Genomic DNA, 27966 nt, shown 5'->3' with positions numbered 1-27966 from the left:
AATATTATCTTTTCTTTTTAATTGATGCAAACGTTTATGCCCCCCCCCTGGCCGATCTAGACTAAAATAATAATAATAATAATAATAATAATAATAATAATAATAATAAACTTTTCATTGGCTCGGAGTAAAGTCCCGGCCTTCACTAATATTTCCGTGGGTATTGTAGTCCTCTGGCCTATTGTCCTGTATCCGATGAATTCCAGAGATTTTCCACAAAAACTACAAATACAGTGTGGCACGTGATCCATTGGCTGGAGTGGGCCCTGAAATAAAGGGGAGTTTTAAAGGGAAACCAAGGTTGTTCAGGTCCGTGGTGGTGGTGGTTACAGTGGGATCGGGGTAGGTAGGTGAAAAGTGATCTTCATGTAAATTACTATATAAATGCTATTGTTGACCGTATGCACAGAATGCCTGTCTGTATGTTCGACAAGCCTCGTCGTTCAGGGTAGCGTCAATTAACGGGCTGGGGGTGTCTGTCTTGGTCCAAACAAACGAGTATAGCTGCAAGCTAACCAGCTAACCGGGGGCTAACGTTAATGTATAGGGTTCTGGCTAACTACAGTTGACCAGCTAAATTATATTCACAATAATATCCTGTTCTTGGAGAGTTTACCTGTAAAGTGTACATTGGCTTGTTATGACATTGTAACGTTGTATTAAATGAGCGGGTTTGTTACAACACTGTTACACCTGCTGCAGCAGCATTGTGTTCACTGTTCACATAACGTTACGTTGGTGGTCGTAAATAAAGGAAGTTGCATACTTGCATTCCAAGAAAGAACGTGTTTTATTGTATCTTCAATAAGCTACAGTACGTACCAGCCTACTATCACTATTTTCACATAACACTAGCTAAGGTTAGACACACAAGTCTTATATGACACAAGTTTCTGATTAACAGGCGACCTGGTAATCAAATCAATAAATGAATCAGCCATTATGGTCAATTTCCTCCAATCAAGTAGTGAGCTGGGTTTAACTTTTCACTATGGTAGAAAGAGACCCACTGATAACTAACAACCCACAAGGCATTTTTTTGAGTGGTGTAAACTACTCCTACAACTGGCTTTGTTAGTCTGTGCAGAAAAAATGAGCATGGTTGCTATGTTCACCCTGTTCACCCGGGTGTGATTTTGAGTGGTCCTACAACTGGCTTTGTTAGTCTGTGCAGAAAAAATGAGCATGGTTGCTATGTTCACCCTGTTCACCCGGGTGTGATTTCATTACGTCAGACAGGCTATATTACACCACTCAGTTCACACGGGTGTGATTTTTATTAAGAGAATGTTCAACATGCCAATACCTCCTCAAACAACAAGCCTAAATGCCCAAATGTAACCACATTTGAATAATTAGGCGATACAAAAAATACCACTCATAATGCTCATTCATTTTCTTAATAAACATTGGTGTATACCTTTCATTTATGAAATGTTTTATGAAATACTATCTAAACTAAATTATTTTGCATTAACTTACCCAAATAGATTAGATTACCAGCAGCAAACAGTACCAGCGAGAAGGGCAGGGTCAGAGACACATTGCACAAACACATATTACAAATATTTTCTCCTGTCTCTTAACAAAACAATATGTAATGGATGGATTTATGACATATCATGTTCATGCAAACACTTTTGTGGTTTAAATTACCTCATGGCGGATTGGGCTTTACTTGAGACAAATTCCTATGAATCGCTTTTGGCGAAGGTCAGATTTGTAACTGAATACTGTGGAAAATGATACTGCCAGTCTTGGCCCATGTTTTTTTGCTACAGACCTGACCTTGGTGGAGTCAACATTCTCCTCAATGTATGCTTCACATCTATCCATGTCAGGATTGTATGACCTTTTATACCTTGAATGCAGCTGTCCATGTGTTATAAAGAGGTCTTAACAACGATCTAGCTTGTGGTTTATGATTAGGGTTTTTGTTTTTGTCTGCCCCTCTTGTCCACTTCTCTCTCACTCTCTATTATTTCTTGTCTTTCTCCTGCTCTCTGTTTCTCTGTCCATGTCTGTCTTTTGGTCTGCATTTGTCTTTCTTCTTCTCATTTCTTCTGTGTCTCTGATGTAGTTTTTGCCCTGTGAATGTACATATGTTCTTGGAGAATGCCACTTCTTAAGCCCCTGGAGATTCTCCTTCACATTCTTTATTGACTTTGTGTAACATTTTTTAATGTTTTGTAGGTGAAAATAAACAAACAAACAAAACTCTCTGTTCAGATTGCTGCTGGTTGCAGGGCTCGCTGGAGCAGCAGAAGTGGTGTGCCATTCCCCAGTCCTCTACATGCCCCTCCCTCGTGTGTGTCCCTGTCTGTTAGTGTCCCTGTCCATGTCTGTCCCTCTCTGTTAGTATCCCCTACCTGCTTTCCCCCTTGTCACCTTACTTCTTCAGTCCATTGAAGCCCCTGAACCCCCTCCATGCTTTGGACACAGCCAGCTCACTGCCAGCCCAATGACTGCCTGGATTGTCCTGCCTGTCAGCCTATCTGCTTTTTCCATCACAGGAATATGGATAGTGTAAGTATCAGTTTCATTATTTATTAATTCTAGGGCGATGCCTGTTGGGAATGCATGCCACTTGGTTATGTACCCGTTATGAGAGTGATTAGTGCAGCCAGTACCCATTATCATAGTACTTCAGGCGTTGACATTAAGGGTTGCCCACCTGCCCCTGGCAGGTAAATAAAACTTTCGGCATGATGTTGCAAAGACGCAATGATGCATGTAGCTGCTCCAAATCAACTCACAGCACATCTTTGCATTGTTTCATCTGCCCGTGTGAACGCTGCACACCATTAGTGTCAACCCCTGTACTTGGACGCCAGTCCATGTCACAGTTTGTCAAAATAAAAGGCGCTAGAGTGCCAAGCAGATTTTACTCTGAAAAGCCCTGCCTTCCATTTCCCCCCAAAACCGGGAGGTATAATGTTTCATTACTACCTCGCACTGTCAAGTTTGATCTCTCTTTAGAAGCATTAATATTCCAAACAAGATGCTTGGATAAGTCAGAAATTAGGACAGAACATTGCCGTTCTGATCAAAACCATGGACAGCGACGTAGATTCAGAGATATAGCAAGTTTTGTCGGCCTGTAAACAATGAAGTGACTGATGTGCGCATGCGCAAAACATGTCCAGGAGCGCTGAACAAGCCGTTGCCTAGCAACGGGAGCTGTCAAAACATGGATTACAGCGATCCCGTTTTATAACATTAATTAAAAAGGACCTAAAGACGCCTACTGTACGTCCTTAGCACCCCGCAGTTTTATTTGTGTGGACACGTCTTTAGCATAAAAGCTGTTAAAGTACGGTAGTGCAATATCCATTTTTCTTAGTACTACTACTTGGAGGCCAGTCCATCATGTCAGGACTATGATGTCATACTGATGACATAAGGATCTCCAATATACAGGCATAAAAGGGATACAGACAGATAGATAGACATAGATTTGTGGACTTGCTGTTCTGGGCAACCACTGATCTCTGACCAGTTTGAAGTCAATCAGACGGTTCTCGAGAGACGCAGAGCCAGAGGACACACAAACGCGACTATATAGACTAACCACAGAGGGGTGCTCTGGGCGCAGCCATCACTGAGGAGTAATCAGCACTGATCAGCTACACCTCGCCAAACAGGGCACTGCTCCAAGGATGCAGTGCCCTGTTGGCCAGGTAATCAGTGCTGATTACACCTCAGTAATGGCTGCGCCCAGGGCACCCCTCTGTGGATTCGTTTATACACACACAGACATACTATTCAAGTTACGTCCGACCATCAGGCAATGATCCAACCCACTTGGCACCTCGTCGATAGACACACGCCAAGTTTGAAGTCGACACAGAGACACACAGATTCAGTGCATTATAGATATATAGGGGTTGACACTAACGGCTGCCCGACTGCCCGTGGCAAGTAAATAAAATGTTCGGGCAAGTGGAGTTTGCTTTCAGGTTGCACGGGAAGAGCTTTTGTATGGGGTACTCTTCAAAGTATTAGGAGGCCAGTCTATGATGGAAGTGCTATGGCATAAGTACTCACATAGTACATCAGGTTTACAGTTTGTGTGTCACTCTGTCTATATAAACTGTTGTTGTAGTTTGTCAGTATGTGCCAATTGTCAAAGTACTTTCATTCTATGATGTTATTGATATGACATCAGCACTGTGTGTCTGTGTGGTACCAGAGTAATCTAGTAAGAGAGTGGTGACACGCTTTGATCTCGCCGCAAAGCGGGTGCCTATGGGCGATAGTTCCAAACATTGCTCCTATGGCTGGAACTATTCCATTGAGATACAATGAGCACTTCCGCATTCCATTGTTACAATGAGAGTCAACGGGAGTGTCATTACTCTCTTACTAGATTACTCTGTTACCCAGCATCAGCTTAAATTTTATGGAGAAGAGACGTCATTACTTGCGCAAGCAGAGCGCGCAATTAGTGTGATCGGCTGGATGAAAAGTGGTATGCGTGGTTATAATTGGCTGTTGATGTTGACTTAATTAAGATATGTTTCAATGTTGGGTGGGTAAAGGTAACGTATGTATGTATACATGTATGTATGTATGTATGTATGTATGTATGTAATGTATGTATGTATGTATGTATGTATGTATGTATGTATGTATGTATGTATGTATGTATGTATGTATGTATGTATGTATGTATGTATGTATGTATGTCGGTAAGAATGGTGGTCCCTTATTGGCTGTTGACGGTGACATAACTAAGGTACGCTTCAAGGTAGGTATATATATTTTATAGAGGGGCTGATCGTAAGTTCGTAGAGGTCGGCAGTACTTGGCACCTCGACAGAGTGCATTTCTAGTTTTGGTTTGTGTTTGTTAACATTGTTCATTTTGACTCTGTCCTCTCTCCAGCTATGCCATGGCTGTGATGAACCACCATGTTTGTCCTGTCGAGAATTGGTGAGTGATGACTTCATACCAGGATGTAGAATCAACAGATGTGTTGGATCTTTACCTTTAGAACAATCTTACCCAATTTAATTCCTTTGAATTCGAAGCACTATTGTCTTCTAATTAATGTCTAATTAATGTGGGATACTGACAGTATTAAGTTCAACATTCTAATGACTTAAAACAGTATTTGACTAAAAGTGATATATAATTACCACAGTTCCATTGTCCATATGTCTCATATAAATCCCCTTTCTACTAAAATTCCATAACATTGGTGGATAAAAAAGTATCACAAATTGCTGGCATTGGCAGTGGAAAGTCTTTCCCACGTCCTTTATAGGGAAGTACTGTATGGTGCACATACAGTACCTAATGCTGAGGTGTCTATTGTCTAAAGTACGCTAGACTAGGAATTTGGGGATAAAATATGTATTTGGGACAGAATTGAATTGAACATCCATCGTCAAAATCACAGATCTCCGTCTGTCTCTCACCCACTCCCTACACACAATTTAGGCATTTAGAAGTAGGTCGGAAGTGGCTTATTGTCTGTATCAGCCGGTAACACGTGAGAGTCTATCCCTGTTACAATGCGCTAGACCCCTGGGAGATGGATTGCTGAGGTGGAGCGCCACACCTACCATCAGCTCCCAGTACTTCCCGCATGATTTGCTGCACCAGGCCGTGCTACTCATACACGGAGTTGGCGGTACCCGGGATCGAACCCATGAAGTTGTTGTCCAAAGGCGAGAGCTCTACCGACTGAGCTACCCGGACACATTTAGCAGACGCTCTTAATCCAGAGCGATTTACATTAAGCAATAAGCAAGAACAACACATGGTAATATATCAAATACATATAAATAGTCATCAAGGATCATAAGTAAGCTAAGAACCGTAGAATACAGTAGAATATCTGTACAATGAAACTATAAGTATTAGTAATATACACTATATAATTCTATGTCTACATAATATGCTATCTAAAATTCTAAATTACATAATTTTAGCCTTTGCATATGCCTGTAAGGTCGTTGACACAATGTACTGAGCTGTTCCTGATTTATGCTACTTCAGGAAATTGCAACTCATTCTAGTTGGATACTCCACCAGTATCCACACAAGAGCTTATGCAGTCTCACATTGTAGTTTATACTTGCATATAAGACGTCAGCGAATCTCTTAATTACACAACTTTATGAAGCATTTAGTTCACAGCACAACCGTTTTTACATAGAACTAACGTCACCGCCATGATGCTACTACGGGTAAACAAACGCGTTTCATTCCCACTACAGCAGTGTGAGAACAATTACTGGAAATCAATCAGTCAAGGTAGGGAGTTGTGAGATTGTCGGTACAAAATAAACCAACATTCGAAACCGGCGCCTATTCCCACAGGACCGCCAAATGTTGATTACTGGCTTACATGCCAGTGGAAAAGGGTCTCAGAGCTTTCATCACTAAAACTGTATGGAAACAATTCTGATCATAATCACGGAAAGCAACGTAGATTCAGAGATAATAGCAAGTTTTGTCTGCCCGTAAACAAGGAAGTGAATGATGTGCGCATGCGCAAAACATGTACAGGAGCGCTGAACAAGGCGTTGCCTAGCAACGGGAGCTGTCAAAAAATTGATTACAGCGATCCCGTTTTATATCATTAATTAAAAGCTGTTAAAGTACGGTAGTGCAATATCCATTTGTCTTAGTACTACTACTTGGAGGCCAGTCCATCATGTCAGGACTATGATGTCATACTGATGACATCAAGGATCTCCAATATAAATACATAGATAGTCTTACTCATGTCCCTTGTTTGGTTCTGTTTTTGAGTGGTGTAAACCACTCCTACAACTGGCTTTTTTGTGCAGAAAAAATGAGCATGGTTGCTATGTTCACACTGTTGTAATGACGTAATGAAATCACACCCGGGTGAACATAGCAACCATGCTCATTTTTTCTGCACAAACAAAGCCAGGTAATGAAATCACACCCGGGTGTGATTTCATTACGTCAGACATGATTTCATTACGTCAGACAGACCTTACACCACTCAGTTCACACGGGTGTGTTTTTTTTATTATTTTAATTACTGCTCACAGTTAAATACTCCCTTATGGCTCCCTATGAGTATTATATTGTATTGTACTTTAATTTCTGTACACATCATCCATCTCTCCCATATGCTTTATTATTAAAAGTTAAAAGTAGCATTACTTTTCATGTAAAATGACTTAATTTCTACTAATTACTTAGCTTTCTTGTTTAAACCTAGCTCGAGTTAACATGTGGCATCTTAGGATAGATGTAGACCTATTTGACAGTGCAGAAACATAATTGCCTTCCTTGATGTATTAATGAGCATCAATTAACGGCCATCACCTGGGCACAGTCAGACACATACAGCTCCCCTCTGCAGGCCTCTACTACTGAAAGTGACTGCATGGAGTCTGTCTAATTTCTCTCCAAAAGCACGTGAATATGATGGAATATGATTACAGCTCACATTTCATATCACACACTAGCCCCCCCTTTTTGAATATCGATATATCACGATATACGATATATCGTTACATGCCTACATAATATGCTATAAAAAATTCTAAATTACATAATTTTAGCCTTTGCATATGCCTGTAAGGTCGTAGACACAATGTACTGAGCTGTTCCTTAAAGGATTTATGCTACTTCAGGAACTTGCAACTCATTCTAGCTGGATACTCCACACAAGAGCTTATGCAGTCTCACATTTGTAAAGTAAAACTTCCCTAGATCCCTGTTTAAAGTTAGTCGTAACTTTCCTCTTCTACCCCGGATTTGAACATGCACAATTGCCACTGAGTAGTAATAGAACCTGCGTGCTTGCTCTGGGGATCCGAACGTAATTCCGCCGGAGCATTAGTCCGACAACTGTCGGACTACCGCTTGAACATGCGCTGCTCCCGTGCTTGCGGTTATGTTAGGGATAGAGGTAGGTTGTCGGTCTAATGACCGTGGGACCAAAACAAACACGTGTCGGAAATTAGTACTGTACTACTTAAATTTTAACCTTCAGGTCAATGTTTGTGTCCTATACACAAGATCTAAATATCTCAATATAAGAACAGGGAGAACAAATAGAACAGCCCAAATTGTATAAGTTATATTGTATTAACATAGTCACTTTAATATAAACTAAACTCAGCTATTTATTGTGTCCTGGTTGCAGGTCTTACAATGTGACATGTGCAGAGGAGATGCCACGTCCCGGCTTTCCCAAGACATGTTGCACCATTCAAGACATTCCTCTCATCAGGTCTGCTGTTTTTTTCCTTCTTCCTCTGAACAGATGTTCCTTTCACTCTCTTATGTCCACAACAACACAGGAAGCAATTGTCTGTGAGCTAAGTCCGCCCCGACGTGATTTGTTTTAGCGCCTTGTTTTATGGCACATCTGTGGCCATTATTAGCTCAATCTGCAGCTTTTGACCACTGGTATTTATTTGAGCACACAAGTGCTTTTTACAATACAAATAGAGAGTGGGCATTTCAGTCTGGCTTGGCTTATGGCGGATGGACAGGACCTTTGTCGTTGAGCGATGTGAAAAATATTGCTGCACAATTAATCGAAAAAAGTAGAAGAAGAAACTGTCCAATTAATTTTAGTTACTCTTATGTTTTTGCTACGAGAGAGACTTTAAGAGAGGTTTAAGTCAAGCACTTGGATGTTGTCTGTTTAAAGCCACAGTAGTTGGCTACTGCCACATTTTGAATGTAATAATGTTCACTTTGTTCAGAAACTACAGCCTAAAGACGATAAATATTTTGATGGAAAAAAAATGAGAATCGTGTGAGAATCGTGAACTCAATTCTTGTGGAGGAAAATCGAGATTCACATTTGAGCAAGAATCGTGCAGCACTGCCTGGCAGCGTGCACAACAAATATGACAGATTGGCGTAGTACAGTAGTTTGTGAGATTAGTTGCGTACACAGACACACAAAGTAGTGAATGAATGCAAGACCTCCTAACCCGCCGTTTGAAGAGGCCCAGAAGGTTAGGAAGAAGATTCCAAGGGCCTTGAGACGACATTTTATTTTATTCTTTATTATAGTTTAATAAACCTGATTAGATATCCAGTGATCCAGTCTAATATGTTAAAATGGTTCCACAAATATGGGGGCACCCCCTTCATTAACACATTCTGTGTCTCTGAAAGGAGACATGGTCCTCGCATACAGTGCAAAGTAACAGAATAGTGCTGTACTGGTAATGGGAATCTAGTGATGTAAATATTGAGTTATGGATTTGTGTGTCAAATGAAGGGTTTCCTTTGTTATAATGATTGATGTTCTGTGTCCACTCTCTTCTTATGTTCTGCAGTAAGTGTGGCTCCTTCCCTCCAGAGAGCTGCCTGTTCAGCCTCATTGGCAATGTGGGAGCTTTCATGGGTAAGGCATCCATACTCTGTCCTAGTGTTTCTCAGAGAGTGGGTTTGCACACAAAGGTAAATTGTGAGATGTTGTGACAGGCTCAAAGTTCTGGCTTCAAAGTTATTGCAGAATTTGGTTTCCCATTGTAAAACCCCTTGGACTGAGCCACTGCTCAATCTTACTTCTGCATTGCATTACATGCAATGATAATATGCAACCACACATGCCGCGGCTAGTATAAACCACTCTGCCGGCCCTCCGACTCTGTGTCCTTGGTTGAAAGGTCATACAATATGTAATCTTGATGTAATTGTATTAAAGGTCATGGCAGACATTGTTACTGTTACTGATAATTGGTATTTAACATTTAAGTTTTTTTTAATGCAATGTTTTACTGTTTGTACATACACCTGAGAACTGGTGGTAGTTTATCACAAATGATGTGCTTGTTCTTGTGTATTATAAGATTCAGTGTTCTTTTATCTCTCTTTTGCACCTGCACGCGCAAACACACACTAATGATAATACGCCTTAAGTGAAGTTAGAGCCTTAGAAGGTAGTTGTACTTTAGAACCATAGAAACACCTACTATAACACTGTAGTAAACACTGGACCACCTCACTGGACCACCTCACGGGCGTGGTGGTCCGGGCACCCGAGGCTGCAATGCCAGCCTCGCGGGTTCGAATCCCGATCCCGACAACCTTTGCTGCGTGTCATCCACCTCTCTCCCCATTTCCTGTCAGTCTACTGTCCTATCTATGAAGGCATAAACGCCCAAAAACTAATCTTAGAGAGAGAGAGAGAGAGAGAGAGAGAGAGAGAGAGAGAGAGAGAGATATACCATAAAGTATAATAGTAAGTAACAAGTATTATCATCTTGTCTGTCATGAACTTACAGTCGTGTACAGCCATTTAAAAATCTATTGTAGCCACTAGACATCATTCATTTTGGTATGACTTCTTCACGTGCTAGCCACTAAACTTCAGAGCCTACAGAGGGCCTTTAAATAGCTGGCACTCGGCTATCAATAATAGATGTGGATTTTCTTCCTCTTCCTTCCTCTCTCTCTCTTTCCTCTCCCCCTCCCCCATCGTTTCTGACCTTCCATTATTACTGGCCTTGCAGTCTTGTTTATCATCTATAATCTCTGTGCCGCGTTCTCCCAACTCTGCGCTTAATTACATCCTCCTTCTCTTACATTTTTTGTTTCACAATTCACTCACTCTTTGGATCACCCTTTCTGTTGGGTCCATCTTATTCTCTCACTTATGTGTGTCTATCTATCCCTTAAAAAGTTGCCATGTCACAGCTCATGTATGACATCATGAAATAGAACCACCTCCAGCCATGACAAGCCTGAAATGCCGGGTTGGGTCACAATGGACTGTTTGATTTATGGAAGGGGTTCACTCGAGGAACACATGTTCTTATTCCTACAGGTGGAGTATTTATAAAGACATGCCATAGACATGCATAGACTGTCACCACACAACAGTCATCATTCCCACAAACAGCCAGTTTTGTTGGTAGGGGGGCTTTGCAACTGAGCATGGCATTGTGATGTGTGCAGCTTCATTCTTTCCAAACTTCAAATTGATAGCAAAATATCAGACCAGGAGGCCAGGCTGTTATGGTCTTGTTCTGCTGTTGCAATCATTCTAATTAATCTGGAATACCTTCTTCCATAAACGCCTAAAACTAAAATACATGTCATCCTCCAGTGGTAATGATCAACCTGAATACATGCATCAACAATAAATACTATAAAAGGTTTCCTGCCTGATGTTTTCCTTCAGTGGTGATGGTGTGTCTGCTGCGCTACGCCCAGGTCATAGAGCACAGTCATCGATGTTGGATCAACACTAGCGCCCTGGTGTCAGGCTGCACTAATGCCGTGGGCCTGGTCATGGTGGGCAACTTTCAGGTGAGCGTCTTGTCCCGTTTGAAGCTCTGATCTGCTCTCTCTGTAAAAAAAATGTATGGGACTAGGTTAAATTTTTTTAATCCATCAGCCAGTGTTAGTTCTCCTCCTTTCAAAATCACTCGTGGAAGTAGGCAAGGGGAACCGATTTCAGCAAACTTGTTTATTTTATCCCTATAGCCCAAGCTATTCGGCAGTCTGGTCGGCCTTCCTTAGCGTTGTCAACGCTGAGGAAGGCTGACCAGGCCGAAATGCGTACATTGTCTGCTCGTCAGAGGTAAATAATCATTTTGAGTGCTGGCATTTCATTTTATCATATAAAATAAACTGGACCAAATCAGCACTAATTTATCTAAAAATGACTCCTAACTCTATTCCTGACCATGAGATCCCGGTTGTATCCCAATTTAAATATCTGGGTATAGATATATTTCCCTCAATTGGAAAGAATTGGGTCTGTAAACTACAATAGAACCATTAGGTCAATCATGTACGATCTCAATCGATTGTGTAATATACCTGTCTCCCTTTCCGGAAGAGTCTCTATTATTAAAATTAATATTTTACCTCGAGTAAACTTTTGTAGTTCTATGATCCACCTCATTAGGAGAATTTGCATAGAGCTGTCTCAAAATGTATATGGCGAGGCAAGCGAGCTCGGGTTAAACTTTCTACCTTACAGAATGAGAAGCAGTCTGGCGGTCTAGCTGTACCAAATTCTAAGTTATATTTTCAAGCCTTATCACTTGAAAAACATATTGTGGCACCCATTAGTTTACAGGACATTCTCGTCATAGATATTCCGTTAAAGCAGTGTAGATTGCGTTATGGTCCGATAATAGTGCATGCCATACAGTATCTCTATGGCGTAAATATGAAAAATGACTTAATTGGGATACTAAGTGGCATGAACAGACTCCCTTATTCTATAACCCCTTATTGCGTAGTGGAGGTCGCTGTTTTGTAGCTCAATCGTGGTCCAATTGTGGCATTCATGTACTTGGTGATGATAATGGTTTAAGATCATTCTCAGATCTGAAGGAGTTATATAATTTCAGTGTACCAGGTACTTCCTTCTTTTTGTATTTGCAGCTCTGTTATGCAGGCCTATGGAGTTCCCTGGACTCAACCACCTCTCACCCCTTAGTTACTTTCATTTAAAAAAAAAAAAACTGCGGGTCTATCCAAAGGCCACGTTTCCATAATTTATAAAGATCGATTCCAAAGATGTACTTCATTAATACCTGTTATCCAATCCAATCCAATCCTGGAACACAGATTTACAACATCAGCATCAATTTATTAATTGGACCAGAGTTTGGGGAATTATAAATATTATCATGGCATCCCGAAAACCCCCAAATCAGCAGCAGATCTATTTCAATTTTGTCCATAAAACATATTTAACCCCTCAGAAAGCTTATAGAATGAGACTTGCTATATCGCCAAACTGTACACTTCCAAACTGTTCTTTAAATACAACTGGTACTTTTATACATATGATGTGGGAGTGTCCCACAGTCAAAGGTTTCTGGGAACAGATGACTAATTATCTATATAAAGTATTACAAAAACATATTCCCTGTTGTCCAAAATGATTGCTCCTTTATGATGATGATTCTTTAACTTTAAGTACAGACGTTTCTGGCTGGCTGCGATGGAAAGCTCCACATTCTCTGCCCTTTAATCACTGGAAACAGTTACTAGGTGATGTTGTAATAATGGAGTTTTCTACAGCTAGATTAAATGGTGCTAATTATCAAAGAATACAGCTGGAACCATATTCTCTATCAAGTTAGGACCTCTACTATATAACTAGCATTACATAATAACAACTATATTTGTATCTAATGCCTTTTTTTGGTCTTTGTTGAACTTTTGCTATATATTTTCTTTTTCTTTTCAGGCCTATGACGGAGTGGGTTGGGAGAGATTAATTTGATTATTTATAATTATTTGTTGTTCATTTACAAAATGTAGCTTTAATTAAGTTGTATTTAATTATTGTTGTTGTTGGTGTTCCTTTTTGGTTTTTGTTTTGTTAATGGTGGTTGGTGCTGGCGTTAAGATTTTAAAAACGAGGCAAGGAGGATGCAAGCCACTTAGCTGGCAGAGAATTTGAAATATGTTTATTTTTGTTTGTGTATGCCTGTACCTGTTTTCTTTCCTCTCTTAAAATGAAATTTAAAAAGAAAATCTTTGGTGTTTATCACACCCTTTCAGAACCGGTTGTATAACTTTGGATTGGCTTTGTGGTCAGGTTATATCAGACACATTTCCGTATTCCTGAACAGTACCTTTCTCTGCTTCCTGACTGTTGCTTGCATTATTGCTTAATGCTTACTGATGAAATTAAACATATTCTACTGTCACATTCAGTGACACTACTCTAGGTGTGTGATCAGCTAAACCCCGTCATATGTAAAGACATTATCGTGTACAATGATATAAATAGAATCCTTTTAACATTTGTAGCCCCCAATTTTGTAATGATATTTTATGTTTTTGCTGGCAGGTTGACCACGCAAAGTCTCTCCACTACGTGGGTGCGGGTGTGGCCTTCCCGGCAGGGCTTCTTTTTGTGTGCCTGCAATGTGTGCTCACCTACCGTGTGGCGGTGACTGCCCTCGACTACTGGATGGCCCACTTCCGTGTTGCGCTTGCAATTGGAGCCATGATCTCCCTTGTCCTCAGTATCCTTTTGTGTCCACCTGGGGCAAGAAATGGGAAAGCCAAGAGGGGGTATATGAATATGTATTCACTCATCAACGGGAGTCAGTGGTACGGTTGAGGAGGCTGTACGTTTTAATGAGGCAAAAGAGAAAGGTTGGATTCAGTCGTACATCAGCTTTCAACCACTACTGCACCATCGATGGACACAGTGTGCATTTATTGTAGTTTTAGACCTGATATCACCTATGTTTCTGGTTGTGAACAATCCACAGAGAGTGATAATGTTAGTTGACAATCATATTTTTCTGTCAGGGTTGCATGGGAACCCTCAAAAATGCAAAGGGGTGGAGAAATTTGTATTATGGAGAAAATGTGTTTAAGCACAAAAGCGCAGAAGATACCAAAAGGCAAAAAGTCTATTAGCTACAGTGCACCATAAAAACAAAATCACACCCGTGTGAAGTGAGGGGCGCTCTTACATAATCATACATCATCTCATTCCGGCGAATCACATCCTATGTCCACATTTTAATGCTTACACAAACACTCAAAACTGGCCATTCATTATCAATGGCATTTAATGTTTGTGTTGGGACAATGATGTAAAAATGGCCATTCATTATCAAAAGTTTGTGTTCACACACACACACTAAAAGCTCAAAAAACAAAAAGTCTAACACTAGAGAGTGAACCTTAAAAGACATCTGTAGATCTGTTGTACCTGTAAAGAACTCTCAAGAACGCAGCACCAACTGAAAGACACACAGGGTTTACATACAAACAAATCAAGGCAATCACTGAAACAAAACTCAACAAGGGTGTGGTAGGTAGGTAATAATGAGACGGGGAAAACAAAATAGTATACAAATGTAAGGCAATGCTAAAACAATGTACAAAAAGGCCACCAGAGGGGTACATTTTCTGCTACTATAGTATAGTGACAATTTTGTTTTCAAAAGAACTATGTAGAACCACTGATTTGTATTTAACCATTGGTAGCAAGTGATCACTGACTACGCTTATAGTTTTCTGTATCAGTATTTAAAACTACGTATTAACCAAAATGTACTTTGTATTTCCCCCTTGTAAGATGTGGGGTAAAGATTGGAATATGAGAGAAATTGTTGTGTCCAAAGACCCCTCAGTAATATAGTACAGGGGTTGACACTAAAGGGGTTACCCCTCAGTAATATAGTACAGGGGTTGACACTAAAGGTCTCATTGTTGTGTCCAAAGACCCCTCAGTAATATAGTACAGGGGTTGACACTAAAGGTCTCAGAGGCACTTGCACATCAGGTTAGTACAGGTCTTGTTCTACTTGCCCGAAAAGTAAATTGTCTAAAATAACAGGTAAAATGTACGTTTGTAGAACAAATTAATGTTAAATCCAATCAATAACTGCAGAGTGACAATAGTCACTTTTGTGAAACTTGTAAAAAAAAAGGTATCGTTCTTCATGAATAGCCAATAATATTTAATGAAGACGGAATCAGTTGCTCGTCTGGCAACCTGGAAGCAAACTCCACTTGCCCGAACATTTTATTTACTTGCCACGGGCAGCCGGGCAACCCCTGTAGTAGTAGTAACAAAGTAATGACTTGTGTCTGTGAGAGTGTGAGAGAGAAACCATCGAATCATGACCATGACTCATCTCTTTGAAGTCACTCCTATATTCCTGTTTATTGATGACTAGGCAGATTTCTCTCCTGCTCCGCAGAGAAGAGTGGTGGGGGCTGTCAAGAGTGAAGTATGTTGTGAAGGATTTGTTGGTGGGTTGGGCAAAGGAATTGCTAGAATAATGTTGATAATGTCGAACTAGTGATTTACAAATTATGACTTGTATGCATAGATTAAGGACATTTGCATGAATTTAAACTGCTGTTTGTGTCATGAGTACAGTACATGCATACTGAGAACGATTATATGGAGGCGATGAACATAATTATCTTTCAAGACGAGGCTGATTTTCTTTTCAGCACAAATAAAATGTATGAATGAGGCATCACCAAAAGTAATCACATTGCTTTTTAGTATAGTTAACACATTTCCATTACTAGAGCTCACTAAATTAGAACTGAAAATAAATTGGAGTTGAATGACAAATGCATCTTGGGAAATAAATTCTAAAAGGGCATAAAACACTGTTAGGTGATTAATAAAACATGATACCCCCTTGCATGAGTGCAAAGGTTCTTTGAGTTAATTCTGCTCCTCTTCATACTCTATGTGCTACAGTTGCTGTGCTGGGGGGATGTAAAAGCAGATGCTGTGTACTAAAGGAAGCATATGGGCCTGTCAGCCTGTTCCAGCTTTAATAACATGATCTACAGTGACGATGCCTCAGTATACTACACCGTCCTATTCAATTCCATATAGAGAACTGACAGGCATGGTGTCCTGGTGCAGTTCACAAAATGAATATAAAGAATATCCATGTTGATAATTAAAAAAAAACAGTGCAATGTGACAATACAACACATGGTAGAAGATACTACTATTGTGACAAAAATGAGAATAACATCACCCACCAAAGCCACAATCCATATCAGTATTTTATTAGATTGTTTTGCCCAAGAGTGGGAATTGCCTTCAACCTTTGTAAGTAGCAGTTCATCTTGAGATAGTTATAAAACTGAGAGAAAACATCAAATGGATTTTCCCCACGCCTGCTTGGAATACCTGTGGCAGAGGTCAAAATGCATTACCATCAACAGGCTTAATGTCACACTCTTCATTTTCTTTGCACCAGGGAGTTGTTCCTTAACTTGTTTCCTCTAGGCGGTATCTTCTTCATCCGTGAGAGCTTTATGCTGCAGCACGCTGCGGCCATCTGCGAGTGGGTCTTCACCGTCGACATCCTGGTCTTCTATGGCACCTTCACCTATGAGTTTGGCACAGTCACCAGCGAGACCTTGATGGTGGGCCTGCTACAGACACACCTCCAACACCACCTTCACCATGGCTCAGGGGTTATCTTAGGACCTGGGGCCAGGGCCACGGCACTTGGTGGTACCTCCAAGGGCCCACTGAAGTCGCCCGGTGGCAGCAGCACATCCACTCATCTCAACTGCACCCCTGAGAGCATAGCCATGTTGTAGCTTGCTCTGCCAGGCACCAAAAGAAGTGGTTGTAGTCGACGGCCATCACAGAGATGCCACAAAGTCACCTATAAGCTACAACTCTCGTGGGAAATGTAGTTCTCCCTTACGGCATGTGGGAACGGAGGAGTTTTTTTACCCCAAGAATTTGACTTGGCACGATAATTGTGTCCGTTTTTTTTTGTTTGTTTGTTTTTGTTTTTTGTGTTGTCAGAGGCTATTCTGTTCAGCCATTCCTGTCAAACCTCTGTTTACATCTGCTGTAGGGGATTCATGAGGAAACGCTGAATGTGTGGGTGGACCTGGGAAGAGAAGGTTTGTGGGATACTAGTCGTAACGAATGTTTTCCAAGATGGCCACTGACTTGAGACACCGACCTGTGACTCTGCAGCAGGTTGTGTTTCCACAACAGGTGTCATTTTGTTCGGCTGTTGTGGCTTTTATTCACAATTTATCCGTGATCTTCATAGCAGAATAATATGAAGAGAGAACTTTCCTTGAGCCACAAAGATTTTTTATTTTCCTTTTTTATTTCCCCCCAGACTCTTTATCACGAGACCCCCTCTATCCCAATGCTTGCCACAGCCACCATTTTACCGTGACCCCCCCCCCCCCCAACCCTACCACTCGCACGCCACACTTTGAGAGAATAGAGTACTCTTTTTAAGTTTGTACTGTAAAAGCATCTTAATAGAAAATACTGAATGTTCAAGAAGCAAATACCGTGGTAGTGAACAGTTATGTACCTTTTGAGGGGCTATACATACATGGACAATTTTTTACGTGTCAATCAAGTATAAATTAACTGCCAAATGATGAGGTGAAAATCAATAACATAATTTGACTTGGCAATTGTTGTGTGCACAGTGTCTGTCTGATATCTGGAATAGACCCCACCCCCCCATACAGGCAGGTGATATAAATCCTAATTTTATCTCAAATGAACCACTGAATTTGAGAGTTTCATCACAAAAATAGACATCTGTTATACAAAATGCTTGCAAGCACCTCATGTCAACCGCTGTTTTTGAGGAAATAATAGTGTTTTTGAAATATTGCTTGATCATTTTCAGTCAGCAAACCATATATACACAAGTGTTACGTTTTGGAATGAAACCCTTTTTTGTTCTTGTCAGGACATTGCCCATTGTGTCAACATGTGTCTCAATCTCAATCACTGCGTTCAATACTTGCTTTATGGCTCTCATTGATATTTTAATGTGCTATCCCTTTACGTCATTCCATTGTCTTTCAACGTCTTGTGCTGTGATGTTTCTGTATGTACTGTACCTTTCATTGACACTACTTTTGGTGCAGTAACCTGATGCCTTTGTAATCCAGGAGAGGTCGAGCCCAGGGATGTTTATTTCTATGATAAGATACTTGAACTGACCTACTTCTATTAAGTTTAATTCAGTGGTTGTCAGCACCAGTCCTGGGGAATTACACTACGGTTTCCAAAAGGTTGTTAAATGTATTAATCTGGTTATCTGAACTGGTCCCTTATCAGATGACTAGAGCAAAAACCAAACCTCTACTGAAGTTGTATTAGTGGTTATGAAAAGGGTAAACCGATAGTCTGTCATTAACTCGTAGATTAATACCACACTGATATTACAGTGCAGAAACACTGCTTTAGATTCCAGGCTGGACCTTTGGAAGCCTTATTTGAGATATGATCTCAACTTAAAAGATAGAAATATGAAGTAGTTTGTTCATAAGAACCATCTGGGCTGGAAATGCAGATGCTGCCTGTAGAACAGAGGTATCTAATCCTGTGCCATGGGAGGGCCAAAGATTAGGTAGCTTTTTATTCCAATCAAGTCAAATCACAGCTTTTTGTTTTTGGGTTGGTATGAAAACGCCCTTACTTTTGCCACTCCATTCTCATTGGCGCGTAGATGGATACTTCTGCTGTAGACCTTGTGCCATTAATCTTTGGGTGTGCGCGCATGATGTGATCATGGAATTCTAAATACAGTGTTTAAAGAAGCAATACTGGTTGTCTCCAATCACATGCCTGAGTGTATACAGGTTGTATAATGTCACTCATTGGAACGCCTTTGACCAGACAATTTATCAGTAGTGTTTGGTTAGAATGCAAGCCTGCATACACTCCAAGACAGGTGAATGGTTGTCATTGACCTGTATACAATGCACCTGTCATTTATCATGACAAGTGAAATGATCACACATTTTTAACATGTCTTAAGTTGGTCACACCTCAAATGGCAACAAAATAGCACCACCTTGAGGAGACACTGTCGGATGCAAGTCCTCCACTGTTCGAATGATGTGTGGATATTCTTGTTGTCGGGTCAATCATGTCTGTGACGAATGTCAGGGGTAACCTGTTGGTTAGCTGTTGGTAGTATTGGTTTATAACATGTCAAATCACTGGATGCCAGCAATATACATTTAAGTTGTCATTTCAGCTACCTCTGTGAATATCAGTGAAGATGGAAGTCAGGGTTCTTACAAATCCCCCCCACCCCCTTTATACTTTTTCCCAGAACTTTGTTTTTTTGTAATGATTTTGGAGACGTTTGTCAGTGTTTAATATGATGTATGCTGATACTGGTTTCGGCAGCAGTGACTCCGGAGGAAGAGTGGCCACCTGGGAACCCATGGTTCGATCCCCAGCTCCCCCTAACTGATTATGAAGTTGATGCCTTGTATGGTTGCCTCCACCATCAGTGACGGTGTGTGAATGGGTGAATGTAATGCACATTGTAAAGCACTTTGGATAAGGGTGCTATAGAAATGCATGCATTTACCATATCGCCTATACAGCTTCAAGTTATTCTAACAAATATCACAAGATGTGAAATGACAGTGTGTCTACACTTTGATAAAATACGAGCAAGAATATGCAACAGAACAGTTTCTTCCCAAATACCTTCTCAGAATTCCTGTGCTATTTCAACATAAGTCCTAGAAACAGTCTAGAAATATATATAAAAATCAGATTTTCTCTGTGTAGGAACCTGAAGTAGAACAGCTGTGTCAAAGATGGTGTTTCAAACTCCTACTCTTGCCAAAAAACAAGAAAAGATTGGAATCGGCACTGGAATTTTGATGCATCTTAACGTTTTCAGCCATCTGGCCCCTGGCAATAGGTGAGATACGTTGGATGTGATGTGCATGGTTGGTTTCATGTACTGTGATAGAAACTCTAGGTCCTGTATATGCACAATGTTCTTTGATTCTTTTGGCCTTATCCTGCCTCATCCTGTGCCAGATGTTTTGTAGAATCTTGCTTTCTGCTGTAGCCTATTTTCACCATTCTGTAAAACGAAGTCAAATAATCACAAGACTTCACTTGGCAGCTTGTGTACACAGTCAAATGTCATTCTGTGACAACCTCTTCCATCTTCCACTGGACAGGCCAAAACAAAAGTGGCTTTACAACTGGCTTTGTCAACATGTCATTTCTCTGCTTAATGGGACCCTATGGAAAACAAATGTCTGTAACACTTATCTTTTGTTTCCCCCCCATGTAAAATGTGCACTTGACTCAATTTGATGGAAAACTGAGGACAACCAATGAAGCCCAAAAACAAGTTAACAAGGCAACACAGAATATTTTGTTTCCTTTTTATATATATATATATATATAAATTACTTCTGTACATACAGTATGTATGATTTGTTTATCATTTAGGTATTTTCTTTTGTCAGAGATTTATATTAAAACAATGGAATAAAACAAATTATAAATGCTTGTACATTGGTTATTTTTGCATGCCCAAATTATACCACTAGCGGGACCCTGGGCAATAATTAAAATGCATTCATTGACATGATAGCTACAGGTTCATTTGACAGAGATACTTACATTCTATCCATTTCATAACTCATTACATTACATTTGAGGGAACGAGCAACTTGATGTTTTGAAAATAGGTTTAGGTGTTTTGATGTGTAGCTCATATACTCCTGACAGTGCCCCAAAACTCAGAACAAGCAGCAGGGTCAATTATACGATTCAGTATTGTTGTTGGTACATTTGGCAACAAGACATCACTGTGGTACAAAAGAAAGAACAGGCAGGCACCACACACAACCACCTTAATATAATATATTCAGGAGTCAACCATAAGCAGAGCAACCATCAGGGTGCTGAAGAAGGCAATATTGGCCCAAAATGGACTTCATGGGACTGCTTCAATAAATTATATTAAGGTTGCTGAGTGTGCTGGAAGTTCTTTCTTTTGTTGGCTTCTATGGCTATAGCCACCAATATGCTTTGAGACCTTTACTGTATATGAATATACCATACTAAATAAAACTCACTCAGGCATCCTAAGGCAAAGAAAGTAACAGTTAAGACTAAATTCTAATACATACAGACTTGGAATTCCTTGTATTGAACAATCACAAATCATACTTTTAATTTCTTTGGGAAACAAATTCCAGCAGAATACCCGTTTGTACACAAATGTCTAGCAACCATAGTTATATAAAAAAAGAAATCTTAAAAACTTTTCATTCACTCGAATTGAATGCAAGCAAAAGTCAAATAAATCTCACAGTTATGCAACCCTATCACTTTGTAGGGATCATGGGAAAATGAAATTCATGCTACCTAGACAAGTGGAAGAAAAATAACCACGTGTCCTACCTGATATCCAAAATAGACATGGGCCTTCTCACATTTACATTTTTACAGATGGATGTTCCTACATTTCTTTCCTTTGTACTTAACATCTCCAGGGAATTCCTTGGGAAACACTGCAGACTATGTCATGAATTGCACTAAGGACTAATCTACATTTCATTACACAGCCCTTTTGTTGCTCAACGAAAATTATCTATGTTCAGGTGAAAAACACGTCAACTTGTCGAAAGGGTCGTGTGATGAAGTATAATTTGGCCTTAAGATTGACATCTCAAATGTCATGTGTACATGGCTCCATGTAGGTCCTCTAGTCTGTGCTCCCTTTGTTTTCTTCTCTCCTGAAACATCCACAATCAGTTAGTTTAGTCACACAAGGGACTGACAAGAATGAATTTACTCAGAAGTAAAGAGAACACAAGGAATAAAGTTGTACAGTAAAGCTTTTGCAGACTAACCTTGTCTTTTTTAAATTCTTCATACTCTGGATTGTCGGTTGGCAATTCAAGGCGACATAGCGGACAGGAATTGGTCTATGATTGAAAAAGGAATATTGTGCATATAAAAGATATGACTGAAAAGGGAACATTGTGCCAGAAACCATATGATTATGGCGAGTTTTTTTTTTAAAAAACCCACAGAAACAGGGTTCCATAGAATTAAGTTGCACCAGAGCCCACATCCTCTGTCTCCCCCTACTGCAGTATGTCTGCCCATCAGCTTTCCCTACCGTCTGCCTCAATAAAAATAGATTATTACTGGCCTAACATTGAACTAGAGTTGTGGTGTACGTGGTTTTAGCCGCTCCAACCTCAAATCCCACCTACTCCAAGTTGCATTGGATGGTCACAACACGGTTTCTTTGTTTTTACCATGCAAAAGTGGGCCAAAAACAAAAACATTGACATATTTATTTACATAATTATGTCCTGCTGTGTACCAAAAGTCCAAGGTTTCGCTGTACGGTGGTGGTGACAGATGAGCAATGAATAAACAATGACAAGAAGCATTGTGAAATAAAGAAGCGCAACCTAGGTTTCTTGGCATAATTCAATGATCAACGCAAAGTATGATTTGTCTGGTATCTTACAAGAATTACAACTTTGTGTGTTATTTACCTTCCCCAACCAGGGCAGGATGCATCCTGAGTGGAAGAGATGTTTGCAGGGCATTTCTCGAACTGACTCTTGCTCCTCAAACTCCAGCAGACACACAGGACACTTCAGCCCTTTATCTGTGAGAAAAACAACAACCGGGTTGACTTTGCTTACCTATAATTCACCATCTTCCTCGCAAATATGTATCTATTGGTTGGAATAACAAGCCTCCAACAGCCAATCATCATCATTACAGATCTCATTCAGCATATTAGCTGTTTTAATGGGATGAAAACAGGAGGATGTGCTTCTATACTAGTGGTGCATTCAATTAATCGATATGGCAATATATCGAAAGTCCGGACGATAGGTGAATCGATCGAGAGGCTGCTGTATCGATATGGCAATATACGGCATGAATTCTCCGAGGATCGTTTGTCAACACTGCGGGCCTGAAAGTGAATCTGTGGGCCTGAAAGTGAATTATTGTATTTGTGCAACACGGTCATTATTTTGAATAAAAATATAATCGATTAATATTATTATCGATGTATCATATTGTGGCCTCTGTATCGTGATACATATCTATTGTGAGATTGCTAGCAATATCCACCACTATTCTATACAGGATATTACCAAGCTTTTCTCCTCAAACTTCAATTTAAAAACCAATCTGGCTTATGCCTGATTCTGTTAATCTATACTTTGTTAACAACAATGTATTAACTGACTCTCAAAACATCAGACGTGAAAGCACTACAATTAGTGTCGTTTGACGAGTTCACTTGTCCTAAATTCAAGACCATGTCGGCATGTCATCCCTTTTCTCTTGCGTCCTTCCTATTTCTCTTTCTATGTGGAGATTGAAGGACAATACATGCTCCTTCCAATGTCAGAACAAAAATTCCGTTTCGGACAGGCGTCCTGAACTAGTTGGACAGTCAGGACATCTGGGAGTACAGGAGTTCTGAGACACACTTAAGGCTTTAAGATCTTTGTGAGACTGGTGCTGGCCCATCTGAAGGTCAGACCCTCTGCAGTTCACCTATCAGGCCAACAGATCTGTCAAAGACACAGTCAACATAGGATTACAATCATACCCTCCAACATTTACTTCCCAGGTGGACTTATCCAAGGATTCTTTGTGGACATTCTTGAACTGCCTCACCTGTTTATGCAATGCCTTTTGCACAAAATAGTTTTAACTAGTTAGTGTCTACACTGTCCTCCTGTGTTGGGTGGAAGCGATGTCTGCCCAAATGTAGCCAGCTTGTTTACATTAAATAGTTTGCTAGCTACTAGCTAGCCCACTAACATTTGGAAATAGGTGATATACTATTATGTCCACCGTGTCTTGTCAACTCAGACAGCACTCATTCACCTGTTAGGTCATCGGCTGCTCTGGGCAGGCACTCGCTTAGGCGACACTCTTTTGGCGTGCATGCCTTGTTGTCCAGTGATGAGAAAACGTACAGCTATGGGGCATGGTTTGCGAAATTTCCTCTGGCAAAAGACATGCATGCCATCCAGGTAAGGAAACTCACAGTCGGCTAGGTTAGGTTAGTGCAATTATCTGCAATATCATGTAATTTATCACAAAATGATATAATAATAATACCGTGGTTAATTTACGCTATACAGGCAAACATGTGTCACTCACGACCAACAACACGACCACTGCTCACAACATAATAAATGACTTCCCGAACAGACACACCACATGCCATCGCATTTGGATGCTTCTGAGATGCACCAGACTGGCCTGCTATAGGCCAGAGGCATGGAACTCCCTTCTACATGTGTATAAGCGTATTGGTATACTCCCTTCACGGTACAATCTAGTAATAACTAAGCCAATTAAATGAAGTCGCACATCACTGAACCCATGACCAGAATTGATCAATCAGATTTTCTGATCATTCTGATTTATGAATTAGCAGTTTCATTAACTCTATAATGACTCATCAACGTCAGTGTGTGGTGGACTACTTTAGCATTACAAAAATAATAAAGTTAATTGCGAATGAGGTCAGTTTCTGTGCTGCCAAGTCACCTGCTTGATCTGGAGAGATGATGACCACTGAGAGGGTTTGTACTGCAGTTTTGGCTGCTGGAGGTGGAAGACGCTGGTCCCAATCTGATAGGTCAAATGCCCCTGAGTCAATGTCCAAGCCCTGCATCAAAGACCTTCACAGAGAGAGAAATATCAGTCTGTCAATACATAGATTTATATTAATATTTTGTTTTTCTATTTTGACAAATTGTCACGTCTTATATTTAACCTGGAGACATGAGTACATTTAGCCGCAATATGCAACACTAGATGTTTTATAATGGGTTGAATGAATCCAGAGTTGCAAATTGCAATACCGTATACGTTTGTTTAATAAACATCCACCATAACGTAGACATGTTATGAGCTACTTTCTGTCAAGAAATTCTGTGCAAGTGATTCTTTTTCTAAGTGCTGGAGTTTGGAAGCGCTCGTCGTAAGTCACTGAACGTCCCTACATGCATCTGTTTCGATTTGCACATAATGCAGGAGGCAGCAGCGCGACCCCTTAAAACAAACGAGCGCTTCCAAACTCCAACATTTCTTCTTCTTGACAGAAAGTAGCTCATAACATGTCTACGGGGGATTTTTATGAAAAACAAGCTCGGGAGATTGAAAGAGAATAATTCATGCTTGGACTACAGCTGCAATGTTGGTGAGTTTAACGTTGTTTAAGACAAGCAGATCGCAAACGCAAAATGATGAGTGGGGAGTCAATGGAGGGTATTGCAACTCTAGATTCATCCCATTATAAAAAAATCTAGAGTTGCAAATTGCGGCTAGTCTATGGTGGATTTTTATGAAACAAACGCTTTGCAGATTGAAGCTCGCCCTACAGCTGCAATGTTGGTGAGTTTAGTGTAATTTAATACAACCAGATCTGAAATTTCTATTTGGATCAATGGGCTGTCAATAGAGGGTATTGCAACTCTAGATTCAACCCATTATAAAAAAATATATTATTGCGGCTAGAGAACTTTACCTTGCCAGCCTACTAACATTCTTAAAGGGGAAAGGCTCCATTGAAATTGGTCATTTAATGTTGGACAATTACTTTATTTAAAATAGGATTTTCTCTCACCTGGCTAATTCAAGTAGTGCATTCTGCCGGTACTGTTCCTCGGGGTTAGTAGGCTCACAATCATGTTCATCAAAGTAGGATGCCATTGGTCCTCCTAACAAACAAACAAACAAACAGGAGAAACTACTTTACAGCTTTATCAAATCATCCAAGCTGTACGACATCCTACATGCAATATATATATATATATATATATATATATATATATATATATATATTGCATGTAGGATGTCGTACAGCTTGGATGACAGGATTACAGTTATGGTTAGGCACTTTGGCGTGTAACATGATTAATAACCAATTAATAAATATCACCAGTTTTCAATTGCAAGAATAACTCACTGGCATTTCACTGGCATTCCACGGACATAAAAATGTAAACTAAAAAGTTGCCTGCCCTGTAGTAGCACACAGGCTAACCGCTATTAGCTGTCTAAAGCTAACATGCCATTTGTAACGCTTTCTGAGTACTCCTATAACTGGCAGACAGGCAGATACACTATAACAGACAGCAGGGAATTGCATTAAAAAAACATCTCTGGGAAAAACAAATAAACTGCTCATAAACTTTCACCACAGTGGACTCACCTCTGTTAGCAACAGTAAACAACATTGGTCATTCTACCGGGTATGACGCATAGGTCTCTGGGTATGACGATACAATCACGTGTCCGTTTTCCAAGACCCGTTTCATCCAATCAGAAAGAGCCAGTATACATTTATTTTATGTCATGAAAAATAAAAATACAATGTTGGTTTTACACACACATATTATATATATATATATATATATATATATATATATATATATATATATAGAGAGAGAAGCTAAACCCCTTATGTGTAAACTACTTTTCCGTTTGCCTTTTTTTTCTTTTTTTTTTTTACATTTTTGAATAGTTAAAATAACCAATAGGCTACCAATCTACAAGCTCACAACGTGTCGATGTAGATTGGCTATTTTAACTATTCAAAAATATTTTTCAAAATATAGTAGTTTAGGGATAAGGGGTTTAGCATGGACGAAAATAGAGCCCTAAGTCTCAGCCATGTACTTGACTCAGGCATTTATTGTTCTTCTTATTCTTATTTGTGTTGCATTACTGCCATCTTCTGGAGTTAATTAGTTTCTCTTACAATTTGTCTGATTTTTCCTCTGTCCTTTCCTGTATTCTCAAGAAAGCAGATTCACTTCTCCAAATCAGAGGCCATGCCATGACACTGTCCCACTTGCCCTTGACCCGTTCCCATTTCGCTGGTCCCCTCTGGTTCTGTTTATTTGGGTGTTCATATAACCCATATTTGAACAAATGTACAGTGCCAACTTTACTCCCCTCCTGGACATCTTAAAGTCTGAACTTGGCCGGTGGGCATCACTACCGCACTTGGTTGGGTAGAGTGGTGCACTGTGCTTATTAAAATGAACATACTGCCCAGGTTAAAACTAGCAAAATGACGAGCTACAGTAGCTAAGAACCTACACCGATTACAGATCTCACCTGTTCTGAACGGAACACTGTTACACTGTCGTCGTCCCCTCCCAGTGAGCTGTGGCGTTCCACAAGGAAGCATACTTTACTGTTCCTAATGTAAACGACAAGACATCAGCTTGTTGTGACTGCAACTTGCTCTGAGCTCGGTAGAATCTGCACCTGGCTCTCTGATAACAAACTATCACCCCTGCCCATTTTGACAAGCTGGAATGGCTTAGGGTTGACGACAGAGTACAGCATCTTGCAATGGGTCTGGTCCACAAGATTCACTACTCCACCAAGATACCCATGTACCTGTCTATATACTTCCTTAATGTCAACAAAGTCCACACCCACAACACCAGAGGGAGCTCAACAAACCATGTACAACCCAGATTCGGCACAAACAAGGGACAATTCATTTTGCTCCTATATATGCCACCAAAATATGGAACGCCCTACCAACAGTCATTAAGACATGCAAATCCCTTGACTCCTTCAAAACCGCTCAAAGGGCACCTACGGACGGCTGCAATTCGAAACTTCATGGCCCCGTAAATTCTGAATCCCCACCCAACCCTTTTCCCCCTCACTGTATATTTTTC

At 40.3% G+C, this 27966-nt stretch overlaps 2 protein-coding genes across 6 annotated transcripts; one reads left to right on the top strand and one right to left on the bottom strand.

Annotated features, from left to right (window-relative positions):
- Positions 1 to 282: 282 nt before the first annotated feature.
- LOC306934590 (transmembrane protein 150A-like) lies at positions 283 to 21857 on the top strand. Of its 3 annotated transcripts, none has more exons than XM_079517223.1 (8): positions 283 to 346; positions 2230 to 2526; positions 4888 to 4935; positions 8141 to 8227; positions 9294 to 9361; positions 11144 to 11271; positions 13784 to 13961; positions 16721 to 21857. In XM_079517223.1, the coding sequence occupies exons 2-8, from the start codon at positions 2462 to 2464 to the stop codon at positions 17038 to 17040; spliced, it is 894 nt and encodes a 297-aa protein (XP_079373349.1). In that variant the 5' UTR covers positions 283 to 346; positions 2230 to 2461; the 3' UTR covers positions 17041 to 21857. The 3 variants fall into 3 exon arrangements, with proteins under 3 accessions (XP_079373349.1, XP_079373350.1, XP_079373351.1); XM_079517224.1 differs by having other exon boundaries at positions 297 to 342; XM_079517225.1 differs by lacking the exon at positions 283 to 346 and having other exon boundaries at positions 2114 to 2526.
- On the bottom strand, positions 20819 to 27431 carry rnf181 (ring finger protein 181). 3 transcript variants are annotated; one of them, XM_079517227.1, is made up of 6 exons: positions 27389 to 27431; positions 25890 to 25983; positions 24809 to 24942; positions 22777 to 22892; positions 22117 to 22191; positions 20819 to 21999 (listed from the first exon to the last, which is right to left on the bottom strand). In XM_079517227.1, exons 2-6 carry the CDS (start codon positions 25973 to 25975, stop codon positions 21940 to 21942), a joined length of 471 nt encoding a protein of 156 aa, XP_079373353.1. In that variant the 5' UTR covers positions 25976 to 25983; positions 27389 to 27431; the 3' UTR covers positions 20819 to 21939. The 3 variants fall into 3 exon arrangements, with proteins under 3 accessions (XP_079373353.1, XP_079373354.1, XP_079373355.1); XM_079517228.1 differs by lacking the exon at positions 27389 to 27431 and adding an exon at positions 26478 to 26579; XM_079517229.1 differs by lacking the exon at positions 27389 to 27431 and adding an exon at positions 26232 to 26420.
- Positions 27432 to 27966: the final 535 nt, after the last annotated feature.

Source organism: Electrona antarctica, assembly GCF_951216825.1.
Source record: "Electrona antarctica genome assembly, chromosome: 12".
NCBI classification, from domain to species: Eukaryota; Metazoa; Chordata; class Actinopteri; order Myctophiformes; family Myctophidae; genus Electrona; species Electrona antarctica.
Note: the sequence above shows the minus strand (reverse complement) of the source record. Positions and strands in the feature narration are given on the sequence as shown.